Source organism: Lissotriton helveticus, chromosome 12, assembly GCF_964261635.1.
Source record: "Lissotriton helveticus chromosome 12, aLisHel1.1, whole genome shotgun sequence".
Classification (NCBI taxonomy): Eukaryota; Metazoa; Chordata; class Amphibia; order Caudata; family Salamandridae; genus Lissotriton; species Lissotriton helveticus.
The window spans coordinates 97,973,323-97,995,468 of record NC_136073.1 but is presented as its reverse complement, the minus strand read 5'-3'; the positions used below and the strand labels follow the sequence as shown (position 1 = coordinate 97,995,468).

The following is a 22,146-nucleotide window of genomic DNA, read 5'->3' as shown; positions in this document are numbered from 1 at the left end:
ACTTTCAAAACTCTGCTGTCAAAATATAAGGCAGACATCCTAGAAAGAAAGGCTGCTTTCTATGAGGGAAGAATCAGGGAGGCAACTAACCTACAGCGAGAGACATTTACGATACTAAGGGAACTCACACAACGAGAAGGGAAAATCTCGGTGGGCGACCAACCTGACTGTGACTCCTTCCAAACCTTCTTTCTACAGAAGGTACAGGACATTATTGCTGACATCAATGCACGAACAGCCATAACCATGCCGCCTAGCCAGATTGCTCAGGCGCCATTCATGACTTTGAACAGCTTTCCGCCCATCGACGACAAATGCCTAGTGGAACTGGTCGGTCAAATTAAGTCAGGTTCTAACATAGATCCTTGCCCCCCTAAAATCTTCAAAATGGCCTTGCCAGGCATCCAGCGTCAGGTACTGAGTCTACTGAATGAATCACTTAATTCAGGTTATCTGCCAACTCAGATGAAAGAAGCTAGGGTCTCCCCACTCTTGAAGAAAGCAGGAACGGACACGACAGCCTTAAAAAACTACAGGCCCATCTCGCAGTTGCCTTTTCTAAGCAAGATCTTGGCACTCTAGCCGGCCATCTGGAAGAACACCATCTCCTTCACACCAGGCAGGCTGGGTTCCGGCCCCAACATAGCACAGAATTAGTCATGGCCTCGGTCGCCGATGAGCTGAGAGTCAGGGCAGATAATAAACAGCCATGTGCCCTGAGTCTATTAGACTTATCGGCGGCCTTCGACACGGTCAGCCATACCATCTTGCTGGACCGTGTCGCGAAATTGGGGATCACAGGCCAGGTGCTCAAGTGCCTAGAATCCTTCCTGTCAGGTCGAACCCAGAGAGTGCAGCTTGGAGACCAACTGTCTAAGATCTGCAACGTGACCTGGGGGGTGCCCCAGGGGTCGGCTCTATCCCCCCTGCTTTTTAACATCTATCTACAACCACTGGTGGAGGAGCTTATGCGGATGAACTGCGAAATTTTCAATTACGCAGATGATACTCAGCTTCTAGTCCGGCTGGATAACACCAAGGAAGACCAGGAATCAGTGAGGAACCTGCTCTCATTCACAGTCAATTGGATGACCACCAATCTTTAGAAAGTGAATGCTGACAAAACGGAGGTGCTGGTGATCAGTAACAAAGAGGATCCCTGGAGTGACCTGTACTGGCCCCCCGAATTGGGAACCACACCGCATCCTGGTACTGTAGTAAAAAGCTTAGGGTTAAGGATCGATGCAGATCTCTCAATGGCCCCTCAAGTTTCTGCCGTGGTTGGATCCTGCATAGGTGTGTTGAGGCAGTTGCGAAAGCTAGTCCCCATCCTATCTGCTTCCACCATGCAATCCATCGTATCCGCCACAGTCATCTCGAGACTTGATTATGGTAATGCCCTATACCTAGGCCTGCCTCAGAAGCTGTTGAGGAAGCTGCAGGTAATACAGAACGATGCAGCCAGGCTGATCCATTCTCTGCCTAGAAACTCGCACGTAACCCCCCTGCTTCAGAAGCTGCACTGGCTGCCAGTAAAATTCCGAGTCCAGTTCAAATGTCTCTGTGTGGCCCACAAGGCACTCTTCGGGAAAGCCCCAGAGTACATCAAGCAACGTCTGAAAAGGTACATCCCCGGGAGACCATTGCGCTCAGGAACCACCTCCAACCTGATTCAACCTAGGTTCAAATTAAAGACCAAAGGAGGCAGGGCCCTGTCTGTGCTTCTCCCGCAACTGTGGAATGAGCTCCCGCCCACCTTGAAAGAGGAATCGCAGCTCCTTCCCTTTAGAAAGAAATTAAAAACTCACCTTTTCAGAAAGGCTTTCATGGCAGTATAGGAGGTGAAACAACTGAGGTTCTAAGGGCATTAGTGTGTTATGTTTCTTTCTGGTAAGCGCTTAGAGACCGGTGGTGATAGGCGCTATACAAATAGTCCTTAACATAACATAACATAACAATGCGGACTACAAAGTAGGAGTCAAATGTCGTCCATACTGGCAGGCATTATATGTTAAGACTGCTTGGTCTGAAGAAGTTCAAACTCATGGTTTAAAACAGAACATTGAAGATTTATTTGCTAATAAGTAATTATTATCCAAAGGAACCCTATTTAACAACCTTGGGAAAATAATTAAGGCTGCTATTTGATTTTTTTTCTTAGCTCACTGTGTTATATTATGATTGTATTTTATGATTAAGAAAAGGGTCGCCGTGACAAAAATAGTAACCAACTGAGCTTTCTAGATTTAAAAAAAAACGATTCTTTGATCTCAATGTTTCACATTGTGCTTCACTGAAGGTACACTATCAGACAAGACAAAGCTCAGATCTCTCAAACAGACACATTAATCACTAGAGTTAAACTGATGTTTTTAGCACATAAATTGCTGGCACACAACAGATCAGAAGTCTGGGCCTTTGCACCTGTAAGAAGTGTCAAATTGCAATCCCCCACCTCCTCAGAGCTTGAGAGGTTGGTCTCTAGTGAGGTGACACCAGGCCCTGAACAAAAGCAGAATGTTATGCCCCAGGTTTGGGCAGGAGGAGGCCCAGCCAATGATGTAACTGCACAGACAGGCCCAATATCATTCTATATGTGATAATCACCAACAAACAAATGGATAATGGGCCAGTAGAAGTCTTTGCCCTGGAGGGGCTGCTGCAGGCCCTTCAGTTCACAGTAGGGTTGCGAGTTGCCCATATAGTGAGAGTTGCAGAACTCAGAATTTCGTGCGAGGGCAATGCAGCTCACTCCAGTGTCCAGAATTACAGACAAAATGCGTCCATGAAAGGGATCACCATGGACAAGAGACCCAAATAATGGATGTCCATGAAATTTGGTTGGTCACCCTACCTTCCAGCGAACACCCATGGAAGCCTAAGCCTAACATAGCTTTTCATGTATGTCCATGGAAATGTTTTTGAATTTCAGAAAGTCATAAATCTACACACATGCGTATGTGTAAATCTGCAAGCATAGATCTGTGACTTTCTGTGCATGAGGTTCCTCGTTTTTAGTCTCCCTAAATTTGCTTTAATTAGAGTTTCATTTTCAAGTAATGCATGGTCAGAAATCAGTGAAGGCTTTTTTGAAGTGTTTTAGGGGGATCAAAGAGAAGGATTGTAGACTATGGCTCAATCACCAATGACCACTAAAGGGACTGGAGATGATAATCCATCTTAACTCTCATGTGCTGTGCAGGTCAAGAAGGGAGTTCCCCTGAAAGGCTGTCTTGACTGTTTAGCAAGAGGTGATTTGCTATGTAGTGATTGAGAAACATTGCTAAAAGTGTTTTGAGTCTCAGCCAAAGCATGTTTTGCAAAACAAAGTGCAATGTCAAATGCAGTGGCAGGGAAATGCTCTCATTGTCCACTCCCAAGGCACTAGAATGTTATTAAAACCAACACAAAATGTTTTCTCAAAGTGCATGCCCATTTTGTAAACTATTTTTAAACTTACAAATAATTTAAATGATTCTTTGTAACAACAAACCTTTTTGCTTGTTTCAGGTTTGGTTTACAGAATTACCAGTTTATGCAAGCTATGGTGTTTGCAATTGATGAAATCAATAGCAATCCCCACTTCCTGCCCAACATTACCTTGGGATTCTGGATTTATGATTCCTGCGCCATGATGCGACGGGCTCTTGAGGGCGTACTATGGATACTAACTGGTCAAGGTGAGCTTGTTCCGAATTTTCGATGTCAAAGTAGCCTACCACTCCTTGGCATCATGGGAGATGCTGGTTCATCATGCTCCATCGTCATGGCTCGAGTGTTAGGCCTGTACAGATTTCCCCAGGTATGAATGAATGTGACATCCATGTATATAATATATATATATATATATATTTTTTTTAAACATGCAACATCTAATGAGTTAGCTATACAATACCTATTTGGGGAAAGTGCTGATGGACAATAGTGTTGGGTCCATATCATCAAAGCTCAAATAACTACAGGAATCTGAACCATGAAAAGCAATCAAACAAACTTGTCAGTGTAGGTTCATTCTACTGGTTTAGTAATTAGTTATCTAAGTATTCATTTATTTATTCAAGAGGTGTGTAGAGTCTTATGTATTGTCTCTCAGTGACCTCAGGGGTCTATGATTGGGCCTGGCAAAGTACTTTTCGAGAAGGAGGAAGTAAACCAGTGAGTGAAAGGGAGACTCCACCTGATATTTTTCAATCACAAACATGTGTGATCCAAATATTTTCAGTTTTCACACTCTTCCAGATGTGTGTATATATTCACTCAGGGGTCCCTCGGGGTATTAAATTGTATTGTGCCTCCATTTTCCATCTTTTTGAAATCTCTTTTGAAGTTTCCATACGAAGGTTCACTAAAAGTTGAAGCCTTTGAACGCTGCATTATCTGAGGAATGGAGGTGATGAAAAGTGCTATAAGGCTTCTCACTTTTGACAAGGTGGAATGAGCTGAGACAAGTTGGGGAAGGACGGCAGAAGAATGGTTGCTCCTCCTTATGCCATGACCTTAGCTATGACTTTAGCTTAGTGCTGGTTCAGTTCATCCACTGGATGATCTATTTGATTAAGAGAACAACGTGGTACATTCTTATTCTAATGTTATAATGTCTGGTTTCTGATCAATGTCCAGCTGGGAATAGACTAGGATGTTGTTGTTCTATATCAAGAGCCTCAACTAATACATAACACATGATGGGTGTATGTGGAGTAAAGGAATCTTTTCCATTTCAAGGTGGTTCCAGACTATCCACCCCATACAAGGGACTTTGTGGTCGATGGTATCATAACCTACTGTAAGCTTGAAAAGTATGACCCTGATTGTATTTATTTGAGGAATCTAATAGTTCTGGACCAGGGTAGATGTGACTGTCATAATTCTGAATCTAGACTGATTATCATAAATAATGTAGCATGGTTACAGATAGTCTTGTAGTTGTCCCATAAACTGCTTTTTTAGGATGTACTGGGACTAGGAGATCAGAGATTTGACTGAAGGCAGCAAGATCCCTCAAGTCAGATGCTGATTTCTTCACATGGGGCAATATAACGGTTTCTTCAGAGATTTTGGAACTTATTACTTCCATAGAGAGGCCTTGCTTTGGTATGGTGATGTAAATTCTGGAACTTTTCTTCAGAACTGCAGGGGTGTGATTTTAAACCCATGTTGCAGTGACTCAGTACAGTGCACAGAGAGTTAGAGATGTCAAATCGATTGCAGACCTAAAGCAAAGCCAACAAGCTAATCTTTTGCTCAGGCAGTGTTTTCAGGTTACTTATCAGCAGTCCTGGTAACCGGGTTCAGAGACACAGTGGTCTTCAAAACAATTTGTTTTTCTTGTAGACAAGACACTCAAACTTTCCACTAAGATATTGGGACTTGTAGTTTTACAAGTATATTTTAAAAGACTTGATCTAGTGCAAATACAATAAATGGTAAATACACAGAAAGAGAATAAGAGTGCAGTTAAAGTGTTACTAATATTGACAACAATAATATTGCAAGCATGTTTCCAAGCTAGATAGCATCCTAGACCCTACAGCCAAACCCATATCTCATCCCAGCTCCTGCAGCTGGCTCTCTCGATGTAGTACTCTGGTTGACAGCTGAGTCTGGATGAGAAATCAGCAAATTGACATGGTCTCTGGTGATAATCTCTATGATAAATACTTCTAATCAATGATCGAAACTCTGGAATTTTTATTGGGATTCGACCACTGATTTGATCTAATGTTTTCAAAATAAATCACAGTTTGAGAAATTGTTACCATCTTAGTCTAAAATATTATAGTCTAAAATACAAAATCTTAACTCCACATATTTGCATTTGAGGACAGAGGAATGTTAGATTTGAGCACTCATAGAGAACTTCCATGTTATCATGTACGTAAACGTGCTTAGTCAAGCAAGATGTCAGCCTACAATGAAGAGTTCTATTGTGAAGATGAAAATTGAAACAAGAAATGTCTGCCTGCACTTGAGGCATTTGTGTTTATCAGCAGTTTGCATGCAGAAGGAATCTGACACTTTCTAATGCAACTACAACTATGATTTAACCCGTTTGCTATGGGGGTCTGCCAACGGCCGTCGCAAGCACTACCTCGGTAGTGCTGCGCACGTCCCTTGGCCGACACGGCCCGCCCGTTTATTAGAACGTTACGCACTGGTGCTGAATGTTCGAAGCAGTTAAGGTATTTCTAAAGAATGGCATGTTAGCTAGAGCCCTGATGACCAAGTTTCCCCTCAACGGGTAATTTCCTAGGGCATCACATCATCCCTGTTTTCTTCAGGAAGCTCCTTCCCAGATTGTTTAAGAGACTTCCACTTTGAGACCCCATGTTAATACCATGGAAACTTACTGGATTCAGAATGCAGTTGAGAGACAGTTTCTTAGTTTACCAATACAGACTTTGAACATGCAATGGTGCAAGATCATTAAAAGACTCCTGGAAATCTGGTCTAAGAGCTCATTCCCTTCTACTAACCATTGATGCTATAGAACCCATTGCCACTTTTGTGACAAACACACAACTCAAATTGTTTTAGGCTCCTTTTCGGCAAAATATTGTTAATCCTTTGGTCCCTTTCCCAAAGGGTGGATTATAGAACGAAGAGCACCAGTGTTACACAAGTGATGATCGCTCTGCCCAATGTATGCTTCATTTACTGTTTATTTTGTACATTTCATAAGATACTTCAGAAGTGGTATTTGATACTGATGCTTAGCACCATAAATGGACAATGCCTTCTGAAGCCATTTGTTTAGAAGTAATTAATTTTGCAGCTGGCAATCAAACCAGGAAAAAGTTTACAATAGTATGCATTTTAAGTCTGTGTTCTACATGTTAGTAGTTTTGATTAACTTTTTACTAATGTGTTTTAGAACATGAACTGCTTTACTAATTTTCATTTATTGTTTTCGACTTTTGATACATTTTTTATTAATATCTTCTGTATATGTTTTATGATTTTATTAGGCTAAATAGCGTATTTGATGATGCTCATACCCCAGGGAAATTGCAGAAAACTCAGATTGCAGCTGACAGACAGCTTCTTACCCTACCAATGTGAACTCACATGATGCCAGCCATCCTATCCCTACATTGGCCTTTTCGCCCCACTTTTGACTGTGCCACTCTTGAAAAAGTCACAGTGAAGCACATGCATCTCTATCCAGATGCCAAATCTCCGAAACTTGATCTCTGTACATATAAAAATATTCAACAATGACCATGATGGTAGCGATCACTAAAACTTGCCTGACCCCAATCTTACAATGAGAAGATACAGATAACATTCTATATAAATTGCAATGTAGATATGCTTGAATGCGTTTATTCTCAAACCCTCCATAATAGGTCATCCGTATGTTCATTGATGTGCACTGCAGCGTATTTGAAACATCCTGGACCTTCATGTAGTGCCTTCAACAAGCCCTATATATGGCATGCAGCAGCCTGTAGCCAATACATTCTGAAAGATAAGTTCAGCTTTGACTGGGGACCTAGATGAAATTTCTAAAAACATTTTAAGCAACTGTACATTACCAATCGTTGTTACCAGTACTGTGTAACCAATGTTAAAAGTGTGTTACCAATAGTCATTTCACAGCCGGTAATTATCTTATAGTCATATATGGTAGACTGAAAATATTGATTGATAGATACAATGGAATTAGAGGATATTTTCCAAAGATCAAGACTTGATGTTAATCTTTAAAAAAGTGCTTTTTCCTTTTGCAGATCAGCTATTTCTCATCAAGTCCTGCCTTGAGTGACCGTAACCAGTTCCCCTCTTTTTTCCGGACTATTCCAAGTGATGATTTCCAATCCCATGGACTGGCACAGTTACTGGTGCACTTCGGCTGGACTTGGGTAGGCCTTTTAATTGAAGACAATGACTATGGGCAACAAGGAGTTCAGAAATTAAGGCAAGAACTGGCTAAAACTGAGGTTTGCATTGCCTTCTCAGAAAACATTGTCTTAAACCAAGCAGACAGAAATGCCCTGCACATTATACAGGTTATCAAGAGCTCGACTGCTGATGCTGTTGTCATCTTCTGCAGTGATGCTGGTTTGATTCCATTGATAGATGAGATGGTGGCACATAATGTGACTGGGAAGACCTGGATAGCCAGTGAAGCTTGGTCTACCTCTGCCCCTCTTTCAATGGCTAAATACAGAAAATTCCTTGCGGGCACCATAGGGTTTGCAATTCGTAGTGGAGCTCTGCCAGGATTTGAACAGCATCTCACCAGTATTCATCCCTCAAGATCATCAACCAATGGATTTATCGGCAGGTTTTGGGAAGAAGTGTTTGGATGCAAGTGGCTTGACCATAAACTGCACAGTTACTCTTTGGATAACAGATCCATACTGTGCACTGGAGAGGAGAATCTGGAGGGACTTCATAATGACTATACCCTTGTATCTAATTCAAGAGTTGCTTACAATGTATATAATGCTGTTTATGCAACTGCATGGGCGCTACAGAATCTGAAATTCTGCAACAACAGTGAATCTGCATTGATGGATAACTGTGGTGACAATACAGACTTCCAGCCATGGCAGGTACACTGAACATGTTCTTTTGGAAAAATGCATATTGTATATAGAATGAGCATTCCCAAGGTAATGATTAACAGTCATTATCACCTTAACATCTATTTATGGAACTGTAAATATGGTACAGATCATGATATGCCTTGTATAGTCAAACATATTAGACTATAAACAGTATTTATAAAACCAGGTTTAAATTGATTTGATGAGTTTCATTAAGCATACTAAAGGTTCTATGACTGCAAATTGACATACTGCCTAGTATTGGTGCATTTACTATTCTGACATTGTACATCAAAGAAAGGGAGCAATCCGTACCTACACACTAAATTGTGAGAATGGATTTCATTCATCCTAGACAATACCAACAAGCAAATACTGCTTCTGAGGCTCCCAGATTTTAACAATACATGAAATTATCTCATATTAAGTAGCTATAAGGAGGTTTGGAGCTGAGTTTTCCAACTAGATAAATGGGTTTGCAGGTAATTAACACACAGAGCATTGCCCCATACCTTTTTGTTGAGTTTCCCAACTTAAAGGTAAACTTCCTCAAAAAAAGAAACTAACACTAAATAGAACAGAGAGATCAACAGAAGAAAGACGTTTTGTTTGTGTATGATTAATTGAGCACTGTGTCTCACTTGAGGCTACATTTAAACCCTAGTAATAGTGGTAAAAAAAAGCAAATTGTATCCAGAATTGTATCCAAAAGCTCTTTCCTAGTGTCCTGCTGCTTTCAATAAATAGGGTTAAATTCCAGAAGTTGTCTGTAAGATAACTATGGATTTAGGGACATACGTGTAAAACTTCAATTTTTCATTTTCTGCATAGCGAATCATAAGAAATCGCTATTTAGGAAATGGAATGTACAAAAACAACGATTCATGCTGATTGCAATAGCAATTTGGAAATCGCCTGTTAGTAAATGGAAACCCATTAGTCCCTATGGGCCTAAGGCCCATAGGTATGAATGGTTTTGCATAACCAAACTAATAGGAGATTGCAAATTTTTGAATGCAAAAGCATTCCTACCCAAGGGCCTTAAGCTCCCTGTCAAATAAAAAGGGGAAAATTGGTGCTATAGGACCGTAATCCTAAGAATTTAGGTATCTCTATCCCTTTTCTTCATCCAATACTTCCATGGACTTTGGACTGGCAGCATTAAGGGGGGTATAGGCCCAGGAATTCACACTTGCACCATTTTAAGTAATGAAAGTTACCATGCCGCCACAATGACTGTTTGGTTTGTTACAATACCATACAACCACATTAACGCTGTCACAATGATAAGTCACACAATTTCACTAGTGCTTTCCAAGCACAGTTTTGTTCCTCGTTTGATAAAGATTGTTTTTCTATAATAAATCTTTGACGCGTTAGACATTATGTTTAAAACAACTTGGGTTTCCCCCTTTTTTAAGAAATCATGTCTACCGTGCTGCTTTTGCCTAATTTACATGTCTCAATGGGTATCTGGCAATGGCGTTAATTGTCTTATACCCACTTTAATACAATTGTGTATCTTATATATTTCTTAGCCCTGAAAAAGTCGCTATGTACTTCATGGTAGCAACGAAACACGTGTTGGCTAGGCTAAGACTCTGTAACAAGGAACGGACAACAAGGATAATAAATCCTAGAACCACACAGAGCAGTGGATAAATAGTGTTTCTTTCTTTCCTACACTCATTACTGTACTAACTTAAATCTATGTACTACTAGGGTGTGCAGGGGACCTTGGAGTTCTTTCTCTGTGGTTTACCATAATCTAGGAGTAGTTCTACATACCCTTTTGCACCGCACTTGCACCTAAGTTTACCCTATAATATCTGTGTACTGCCTTATAGCACCATCACCCCACTAGACCAACCCCTGGGCGTGCAGTGACTAATAGTAAGTCAATTTAGATTTGCATGTGCCTTGTGCCAAACCGAGAGCCAAAGCAAAACTGAGGCAAGTTTAATAAAATCATCTAAATAAAAAAGTCCCAACTCCTCATATATGTAGCTGGAGCTAGAAGGAGTAAGCCCCAAAAGTTGTTGAAGACAATGATTCTATTTTTACTGTACCAACTTTGTATTGGCAAAGCTCCAGTCTCCTACCCCAGTGTTATTGCCAAGGGAACAAATTGTCTCTTATATATCTTGAGTATTGTTGCAAGGGGCTTATTTCCAATTGCAGACAATAGATTAAACCGAGCTCCCAAACTGTCTCAATTTTCAATACTTGACAGAAAGTCTATGCCTCTACAAGGCAGAAGAGTCAAAAATAGTCCCTAATGGGAGAGCTGAGAGACATTCATCAATTTATTACAGTCTATAAAGACATCTCACAAAGACGAGCTGTGTGAGCTACATACCAATAGTTGGGATTTGTTAAAATTAGTATCCAAATCTAAAACAGACATGAATTTGTAGAAATCTCCAACCAATAACTGCAGGCTCTTTGGGGTGCATGCCATTAAAACTCTGTTGTCTGCATACAATAAGGCCAGGACCACTATGGACTTAATTTTGCACAACTTCACTGTAAGCTACTCAACTTTACGCACCTCCAGTGTACAACAATCACCTTCAGTGTATGCTACTCCATTCAATTCTGCTCCACTCTATGACACTCCACTCTGCTCTATTCTAGTGTATACAACTACATTCTACAGCACTGCTTGCCACTTTACTTTAGCAAACTGTACCACATTCCAGTCTATTCTACCTCACTCTACTGTACAACAGTGTACGCCACTCTATGTCAGTACACTGTACTTCACTCTATGACAGTTTCACACACTCTACAACACGGCATACCACTCCACTATACAACACGCAACTCCACTCTATAACACCTTACTTTACTACATGCTCTACCATTACAATGTACTAGACTCCACGGTACTGTACTATATAAGATACCACTTAACTACATGACACGTTTGTCCACTCTACGCTACGCCACTCCTCTTAATTACACTGTATGACAGTTTAGCCTATTGTACACCATTGTACGACACTCCACTCTACAACAATCTGCTGTACTCTATAAAATGCACTCTACAATACTCTATCAGAGTGTATGCCACATTATGACACAGTAGAACACTGTATACCCCCACACTGGGAAACAACATTTACAACGCAGTCATTACATCACACTACCTTTACATAGCAGTCATTACATCACAACATCCTTTACATAGCATGTCAATACAACGCAGCCATTGCATTGTATGTCTCTACAACGCATGTCACTACAATTCAGGCATTACATCGCAAGTCAACACAATGTATACCATTACAAAGCATAGTACCCTTACACTATCCAACACTTACCCTACTGTTGCACTCACTGGCATTCTACGACACTCTACTTAACTCTCTACCACTCGACGACACTCCAGTCCAGTCCACTCCAATGCACTCCATGACACTAAACTGCACAAAACCACAGTCAACGATACTCCACGGTTACGATTCTCAACTGTACTGTATGAATTGCCACTCTACTTTATAACACGCCACTATACTCTACAATATGCCACTGTACTCTACAGTAGTCCACTCCATTATACGACACACAATGTCTGTTTACTATGTAACAATTTACCACACTATACACAGTGCCACTCAACCTTACTCTACTCTACTGTATTCCACTCCAAAACACTCGACTGTATGACACTGCACTGTCTTTTAGTTTACTCTACAACACTACACTTAAGAACATTCAACTAATTGACACTTAACTCTGATTTCAAACACATTTTTAATAAAAAAAGCATTCAAATTTATTGACAAAACAAAGTTTTAAGCTAAGTTATAGTTAAGAAAACGTTATTTAACCTTCATATACAAACCCAACAAAAGCTATACAAACAGGAGAAATTCTAAAGTTATATTATGTACCACTAGCTAGAACCTATATTTATAAGTAATGCATCACCTTCAATTTACAATACACTGTGCATCGCCATACATATGCTGCTACCATCAGACGCCACACTTCATTAACTATAACTTGCACCTCTACTGCACTGTGTTCTGAGAAGTGATGTCATTTCAGATGTAATGTGTCCTATTAAAACTGCTATCCTTCCACAAGGTATAAGTTATATAATATGCAAGGGTATAAACAGTGCAAAGAAAAAGAAAAACCGCAGGCTGATTTGTAATCGTCACAAAAATCTGGGATTGGATTTCAGCAGTGGGGATCAAAAATATGAATCTTAAGAACGGATTCCTCCAATCATCATTTAATTCTTTGTCAAATTTCAGAAGTCAATGTTCAACACCCTTCCTGAGCCATACTATGGCTTGCCACAACACATCACAAACGTCATATGGAGATGTGCTGTCCACATGCTCTTCCCTAGTGTAAAGAACGACATGAAAACTTCAGCTGTAAGCAGGTAATTAGTATCCGATGTATCCCAGCCACAGACTCCTCCAAATAGCACTATCAACTGTCACCACCTTCCACTTCATCGCTCTGTAACATTCTATCAGCTCAATATTATTGTATGACACAATACAGAAAACAAAAATATTGAAAAACAGAAAAATCACCAAAATAATATTGATAACAAAAGTATTGTCATCCTATACTCAAACAGAAAAAAAAATGAATACCGACTACAAAAATCACCCTAAAAATATCTAAAATACCCAAATATTGAAAACAAAAATATAATCACAAAAATATTCAGAACACTACTCAAATATAGAAAATATAATTATTGACAACCAGAATATTGTTGACAATTAATTAAAATAACTATAATTAAAATCCACTTCAATACTAATTTAAAATGCCATAAACTGCTAACTAGCACATTAACATGTTTAAAATCCTAATTATTTAACGAAATAAACACAAAATAAAATATTTCTACAGAATAAATAAAACAAATAAAATTAATACTTTGCTAAATATACATAACATAACATCAAACCAACATGAAATCAAAGTTATAAGATTAAACAAACCATTACAGCACCTATACAAATATTTATTTAGTAAACCAATAATAAAGAAAATTAAGTTAAATAAGTATAACTTTGAAAATAAATATATATATATATAGGGATAAAACAATAACACATAAACACTAATTAGCATACGACAATAGGGATTAAACCAAATACGTGAATTAAAATATCGAATAAAACAAACAATGAACTGAAACTCAAAAAAAACTAGCCAATACAAAAACATTACAAACTAAATAACAACTATGAGAATAGCACAAAATGTATATTAATTTTCAGCACAAATGCCAACACTTCAAGAAGGTGAAACTATCTCAGATTCTGCACAGAAATATTGAAGAAGCCAACTGCAAGAAGAAAGTAAAGCTAACTCTGAAAAGTAATTAATATAAATAAATTTTAACTAAATAACACCAACAGCCAAACATTTAAATGAAACCCACAAAATAAATATATTGCTTTCCATTTAGCAAACACCAATGATGCAAAGCCAAAAATTAGAAGCCAAAAATAAGAATATCTTCTTTCTAAACTCCCAACTTGACAAACAAACTTTGACAAACAGGTGAAAATAACTATAAGGCAACCAAAAATCTTTATAGTTTAAAAAACGAAAGTAAAATAAAATTAGACAAAAAGATAAATTATTTTTAAACATCTAATGCTCACAATTAACGTTTTTAAACTTGAAAAAATCAAGCACCCATCCCATATTGTTCTATCAAATTGAAGACCACAACAAATATGTTTACAAAATAAAACAACTTCAAATCTGAACGTACAACATTTAAAAATTGTAATGCATGTTTAAATATTGATGCTAATTAAAAATCCAGATATTACAAACATATTGTTACCATATCATCCTAAAACCCACAGATGCAATTTCCGATGTCCCCAAATATCAAAAAGGTATACTGTTACATGGCAAATACTTGACGGTTAGCAAGGACCAGGTTGCTAGCCAAAAAATCGACACTTACACTAAAACCTTTGGCTATTCTGGCACCCTTGTACTTTTCTGACAAAGCCATATGTATGAACCTAAAACAGCAATGCTACTTTTGCAATTCCATGATCAAACTTTTGATCTGTACATTTGCACTTAAAAACACCTTTCTACCAGGACCTTGTAAGGTCTCTAGGCAAGCCCCGTGCCTGACAATCCCAGAAAGTATTTTTAAAATATAATTTTACATATCCTTTTCATTCTATATGTTGGTAATCTCAGGACTCTGGGGCTGATCAATACCTTATGTGACAACACTGATGCTGCTCAGACTTTGGATACCTGCACCGCAGGATGGTGTTTTAACTGAACTTGCATTTAAAACAGTTGAAAATGATGAGATGAGTATGTAATACACATAACCGAGATATCCACAATAAAGAGGAAATGGCTCAAAACTATTGCCATGCACACACATCTCCCAAACTGTGCACCAAACACCATGCACCAGGGTCATCCATCTTGCCAGTACATTCCCACTCACTGTCAGGAAAGCAGAGTTCCAGGTAGGCAGGCAGGTTGGGAAGGTGTGTGCAGGACAGAGCCTGATGGGAGATGTTGTCATTGCAAACACCCATCCTAAATTCAAAATCCATGAGTTGTGTATGCATAAAGGTAAGCAGTGACACGTTTTTGTCCTTAGGGGGCAGTCAATCAAGGATCATGAATTGGAAATAATAAGCACATCTCTCACACCAGGATTACAAAATTACTGGGAAAGAGACGGACTGTGAGTGTGTAGGCAGCCACACCTATGTGACTGATGATTCATGGACACAAGTCAGACAAAATCAACATTAGGAACTAAAGAGTACGTATGTCATTGACATTCTACAGATGTGGAGCACACAAATCCAACAGTCTACAGAGTGTTAGGTACAAGTTAAGGTCAGTGAACACGTAATAAGAACTAAACAGAACATGGCCATTCCTGCACATAGGTGGAGCTGATAACCAATACACATCTTTACAAAGTTGCATTGTATATCTCAAACGTAGGCAAACATCATGGATAAAGGAGGCCAATAAATCATCATAAATTCATTCTTTGGGCTGTCTTTACGTAATGGTTACCATGTGATTAGGACATTCACATAATTGACTGTGTAATTTTTCTACCTACTAAGCAAGGTGGAACATTACAGTGCACAATGATGACAGATAGGCCTACACTACAGCGGACAACAAGCTCTCCACCAGCATTGACGGCTCTCACTCATCCTTGGACGAGGATTAGCAACTAGGCCCATCAGGTTTGGGTCGGCAGACAGCTTCAGCAGCTTCAGCAGGATCCAATGGAACAACTCCGCCTCAGCAACCTACACCGAGCTGACCCCAACCCAAACAGACAAAACTACCACGGCTACCGACAGCAACATAGAGCACTCTAGAGTTGACCAACGACAACAACACAGTCAACAAGGAAGGAGGCTCAGGGTTGACTGGGCCACCACAAACTGTGCATTTCCGTGGGGTAGGGGTAGTGTGGATCCATGCCATCAATGACCACCCAAACCCCTCCCATGTAATCAATGAATAACTGTGGATATGCTCCCTTGGATTTCATCAGCAGACACTCTCAACTCCAATCTGCACTCTTGTTTATTAGTAAAGCAGCATTATGTGGCTTCAACTATGCAGTATGTTTTCACAAATAAAACAATTTACACAGCAATTCTAGCTCAAGTTGTGACTTTGACTTCAAAATGAAAATATTGTCATCACCTTTTTATCATAATGATGGAAGTGTCACCAACATAGGAAATCAAGTACTTGTAAGTAGTAAACTGAGTGCCAGTAAGTAAATTAACTTTTGCACAGGATGATAGATATATCCAACCAGAGTATAAGACAGACTGTAGTACAAGTCAATTGTCCACACAAATATCCCTTTTTGCCAGCCAAAACAAGAATCATTATTAGCCAACTATTTCATCATTGTCAAACTATGATCAGAATTTGTTTGGATGTGTGATATCAGACAAGGCACGCCTCAATGTGGAACACATTTCTATTGGCAAGATACAACCTGGGGCCTGAACACAAACTGCAATTATGTAATACAGTACTGAAAGGCACTAAAGGCAAAAACAACAGACTAGTATGTGTGAAGGAAGTGTGTGCTAGGGAGTCCAGCAAATATATACATGCTGTGTCTGTAACAGCATCATATGTCTGGAGATGTCACAACTCTGCAAGTTCACTCTGTAGATGACATGGCAAAGTACCCTAGTAAAAAAGCACACAGAACAGAGTTTAGCAATCATAAATAATGTATCACAAATCAGAGAAGTTTTATATCTCAACCACAACAATGTCATTGTTAACACTAGCTAGTCTTTACTTAAACACTGTACATGTACAATTCAACATTTCAATAACCTGTCTCCAAAAATTCTTCAGGACACTTATCCTACACTCTCAAGAATACATACACATTATCAACCAACTACACAACACCCAATGGTGGTCAGTCACCTCCTCTAATTGCATATTTACAGTCATGTAAAAATGTTGTGGATATGCTGTTGTCTAAAATCCACTCTATCATCATCATAACCACTGTCATTGCCCAGTCCTGGATCCTCCATAGGTGGCACCTGCTGCTCTCTTTCGTCCTCAATTAGAGGAATGTTCTTACATATTACTACGTTGTGTAGCATGCAGCAAGATGGGATTATCTTGCACACCATCCCTGATGCATATTGGAGGGCTCCTCCCGTCTTATCCAGACAGCAGAATCTTGACTTCAGGATGCCAAATGTCTGTTCCACTACCTGCCTGATCCGGCCATAGGCCTCATTAAAGTGCACTTCTGCTGGGGTGACTGGGTTGCGCAGTGGTGTCAGTAACCATGGCTGGTTGGGGTATCCCGAGTCTCCTATATTGAATACAGAAAACAGTTTAGTTGTCAAAAAACATCTCACTATGTGACATACACCCAACATACACTACAACATTCATATACAACATCACCTACCAACAATCCTGGCACTTTCCGAATCACCTGCACTTTCCGGCTGCAGGTGATTCATCAAAAGTGGGATGATGCTGTTATGCAGTAGTTTAGAAAGGTTTTTTTGTTATGTGGTTAAAAACCCTTACAATATAAAAACAGTTGCAGCATATTCTTTAAAAGAAAAAACAGTATATAAAATTACACAGAAGTCCAAAATTTGCATTGTACTTTGGAACTTTGGAGACCTTCTTGGCGATTAATGTTCCAACCAAGGGCCAGCTTAGGGTCGGCAGGTTTTTAGTAGTCAAGGAACAGATGCTGAACCCAGAGATGGGGTGCCACGCTGCCGTAATGGGGAGTGGTTGGGAACATTAACGGCTTCCAACTGTTTTAGCGCCTTTGTTACAAGTTTTGTTAATCCGATGTTCAGCTTTGTGTTGCTTGGGTTTAAAGCTGCTATTATGGCTTGGCGGCATGAGCAAATTCTGAGCCTGTTCCATTCTCCACGCAGTAAAAAATGTCTGACGTTGAGCAATGCGGGACATAGGCAAAGTATGTGTTCCAGTCCTTCGCTGTGGTAGCCACACAGTCTACAATGAGTGTAGTTTCTGGCAGATTCATTAAAAAAGGCATTCACCCATCCTTAGGGTCAAAAACTTTCTTTTTTTTAAAAGTGCAAATGTACTTGATAAATAGGGGGGTACAACCCCGGGTTTAAAATTCATGATCATTGCCCAGGTGTGTTTCCTTTTTGACAGTATTGCCCTGTCCGAATGGAAGGACCACAGCCTGACGCTCTTCTTAATGACTACTTTTATTGCAGACTGGGAGAGACTTGTTCCCCAGAATTCCTCAACACCCAGTTGCTGTAAACTATGGTCCAGGTGGAGCCGATATTTATTACTGGCTTGACATTTCTGGATTTCTTGCCAGAGTCTGGCCTCCAAAGAGCCCTCCCTGGCATGACGCAGTCGATTACAAAACTTTATGAATGCACCAGCCTCTATGCCGTGGTGGTTGAGTAGACCTAGTTCAAGGCGAACCTGTGCAGTGGATACTGACTTTGGCAAATGAACTTCACGTTTTAATTATTATGTTATTAATTTATTTAAGAGGGTATTTGTGGAGCCCATCATGATGTCTTGACCATACATTAATTAATTAGTTATCTTGGCGTTCATCACCTTCAACAGTGGGATTAACCTGGGGCCAAGTAGCTTTTTGGAAAGTTTCGTGGCGACAACCGCCAAAGCCAGAGCTTTGGTCCTCAGTGCTTCTTTCTGTTTGACAAAAGAATTTCTGGAGTCAAGAAATATGTCCAGATATTTATAGTCAGTTGTTGAGTCAATTTTTACCTTGTTGAAATACCACCCACCACACGTTTCCTATGCTTCCCAAAGGAGATTGTTTTTGACAGATTCAACTCTAGGAAGTTGCATTTAGTGTAGGGGAGCAGTTCATCAATTAGCCTCTGTAGGCCCACTTTCGTGTGGCTAAACAGCACCAGATTGTCGGTGTATAAAAGGTTAGTAATATTACTCCAGCTAGTTGGAGCCGGTGGCTGTTAACGCTGTCGAGAAATTGTGAGAGATCCGATATGAACAGGTTAAAAAGGAGTGGTGCCAGCACGCAGCCTTGTTTTACCCCCCTTCTCGTCTCGATCTTTCTTGAGACATGAGAGCCTTCACCCAGCTTCATTTAAGTCCATGTTTCGCAATGGAGTTGAGCTATCTCAAGTAGTAGAGACCGGGGTGTGCCCCAAGACTTTAATTTTTGCCACAGTAGGTCCCGGGGCACTCGATCCAAAGCCGCTTTAAATTCTACAAAGCAGCAGTGCAGTTGGGATTGTTGGACTGACGCTTTCTCTATCAAAACGGATAGGGTTAGTAGGTTAGTTGTTGTACCAGAATTGGCCACAAACCCAGTCTGATTAAATGGGAGGCGCCTAGTTTCCTTGGTCCAGGCCAGTAGCTCGTCCAACAGAATACTGGCGTAGTATTTAGACTCAACGTCTAAAAGTACTATCATTCGGTAGTTGCTGGGGTCGTTTCTCTTCCCACCCTTATATATGGGATGAATGATGGCACCTCTCCAGGACTCGGGGACAGTGTTGTTTACCCTGCAATAAGAAAACAGGGGGGTCAGGTGAACTGACCAGAAATCAGCTTCCAATTTAAACAGGGCCTGGGGGAGACCATTTGGCCCGGGTGCACCATCAGCTCTAGCTTTCTTAATTAAACATATAATCTTATGATTTAGTTCTTCTGGTGTCGCTGTCATCTCTGAGAGGGAAACGATGTTATTCACACGAACCGCATTTATGGGTGCTAGTGATGTACTTATGAATGAAGAGCTGAGTCCCGGCCGTGTTGGTTTCGTAGCCTCCAAGGCTGGTACCTTTGCTTTAGGCGTGGTAGAAGGGTTGGCTTCCTTATCATTACTCATGAAATGAGATGATAAATAGAGGGCCCATTCATCTGCACTGATGTTTGCACTGCCATGGCCACTTCCATCTAGCTGACCCCTATTTACAAGACTCCAGAATTTTATTGAGTTTGGGCTCTTGCTTTCGTAGAGGAGCTTCACCCAGAATTGATCTGTGGCTGCTTGTTTTTCCCTACGTGCTGTGAACTTGAAAGCTGCTTGAACTTGCTTGTAGTTCTTAAGAGCGGTTTTGTTACCTGGGCTCTTCCTGCATTTCCGAAGGGCCCGATTTCTGCATAGCTTTAGCTTTTTTGTAGCAGTTGAAGTGTGTGGTCGAGATTCAAAGTGGTCAGTGCCCCTCTTAAGTGGGACTGCTTCTAATAGTTGGTCAATAAAGCTAGCCCAGGTGCAGACAAGAGAGAAATCGGTGCCGGATGGTTGGGTTAAAAATGTTCTACATTTTTCAATTAAAAAGGATGCTGCGTTATCTGACCATTTCATCCTTTTTACATTCTCCGGGTAGCATTCTGCATGTGTATGAGCAAGCTCCTGGTGATGCGGGATGTTGGCACGAATTGTTATAATTAAGCATGGGCGGATTTTGCGGATTCGCAATCCGCGAATTTGCGGATTTGCGAATTTGCGGATTGCGAAAATACGCAAAATCCGCAAATTCTCGTGGATTTTGCGGATTTTTTGGGGGGGGTGTGTTCGCACGGGTTTCTGCAAGTTCGCGAGAGTTTTGTACAATTTCGCAAATTGCGAACTTACTTGTCGGGTCGCCAGTTTTTCGAACTTGTTGTTTCTAGGTGCCCAGCCTGTTTGCAAGGCTTTCTTCATCACTGCCACCCTCTGTCACCACTGGCACTCTCTTTGTTCACCCATGCCACCCTCTGGCTCACCCATGTCACCCTCTGTGTCATCACAGCACCCTCTGGTTCACCAGTGTACATTATTGGGGCAAAGCAAAACACTGCCATCCTCTGTCAACACTGGCACTCTGGTTCACCCATGCCACCCTCTGGCTGGCACACCCATGCCACCCTCGGTGTCATCACAGCACCCTCTGATTGACCAGTGAGTGTACATTATTGTGGCAAAGCAAAGCACACCTGCTAAGTGCTTTAAGTTTTGCAAACAACAACACCTGCCCTGCCCCAACTGACATTAATGAAGGCTGGCACCTGCTTGTCTGCTCCCTTTCCTTTTTGTTGCAATGTACATTTTTTTTAACAGGATGCAATGGCATACTTCTAACTATTCTGTGACTGTCAGAGCAGGGTCACACAATAGTTGCAAGTAGGCAACCGGATTCTGGAGGGCCCCTTCAGGAAGCACTACAGGGAAATGGTTACAAATGATGAGCTCGAACTTTTGCACCTGCTCGTTTGTTTTGCTTTTGCAAAACTCGTTTTTCGGTAATTTCGCCCTATTCGCGAGGCGCGGCGTTGTGTGAAATCGACCGTGGAAGCCGCAAACTCGTGCGAGTTACCCCAAGGTTGAGTACGGGCGCCGCCATTTTGTTTCCGTGACGTATTTCCGTTTCCGTCCGCTATGTGTAATCTCGCGGAATGAGCACCTTGCGAATGCAAGTTCGCACGAGTTCGCGAGAGATATCGCGTGCGAACTTACTTACGCGCACGTGATCGGGCCGCCATCTTGTTTTTCATTCATTCCTATGTGTCTGGGCATGGTGTTTCTATCCTCTCTATATCTCTGCCATCCTTTGCTTGTTTTAATATTTTTTTGATCTATTTAACTTTTTTCTATCCCTCTAGTTTTCTAGGTCTATATTTTTGTGTTTTAGTCTACTTTTGTTTACTTTTCTACTACTTTTTAAAACTTTTATTTTCTTCTTCCCTAGTCTTATTATTTTTCATTTTGCCTCCTTGTTGCTAACACCTGCCCAGACCATGGTGAAGACAGCTGTGAAGCTGCCCAAGACGGGCCCCGCAGCCCGTGCCCGGCTCCCGTGTGGCCGTTTGAGGGCGGAAATGGTGGTGCCCAGGGAGATCTTCAGCCCTGAGGAGGTGGGCGCACTCGTTTTCTATGTACAGCGCCACCTCCCCAGGACCATCGCGGCAGGCGGCAGGATCGCTGGTGGCTACACCAACCGCCAGGAGCGACGGAAGCGGTGGGAGCAGGTGTGCCGGGCCCTGTTTGACATCTCGGGGGTCCAGCGCCCCTACAACCAGGTGACCCACCGCTGGACCGATATCC

General features: G+C 40.9%; 1 protein-coding gene across 1 annotated transcript in view; it reads left to right on the top strand.

Moving 5' to 3' along the window:
* The window catches only part of LOC144797937 (extracellular calcium-sensing receptor-like), a 154,511-nt gene that overhangs the window by 53,727 nt on the left and 78,638 nt on the right, over window positions 1-22,146 (top strand). Inside the window, exons 2-3 of the mRNA XM_078668740.1 lie at window positions 3,511-3,802; window positions 7,731-8,558. Coding sequence (XP_078524866.1) covers window positions 3,511-3,802; window positions 7,731-8,558 — 1,120 coding nt within the window. The remainder of the gene's footprint in view (window positions 1-3,510; window positions 3,803-7,730; window positions 8,559-22,146) is intronic.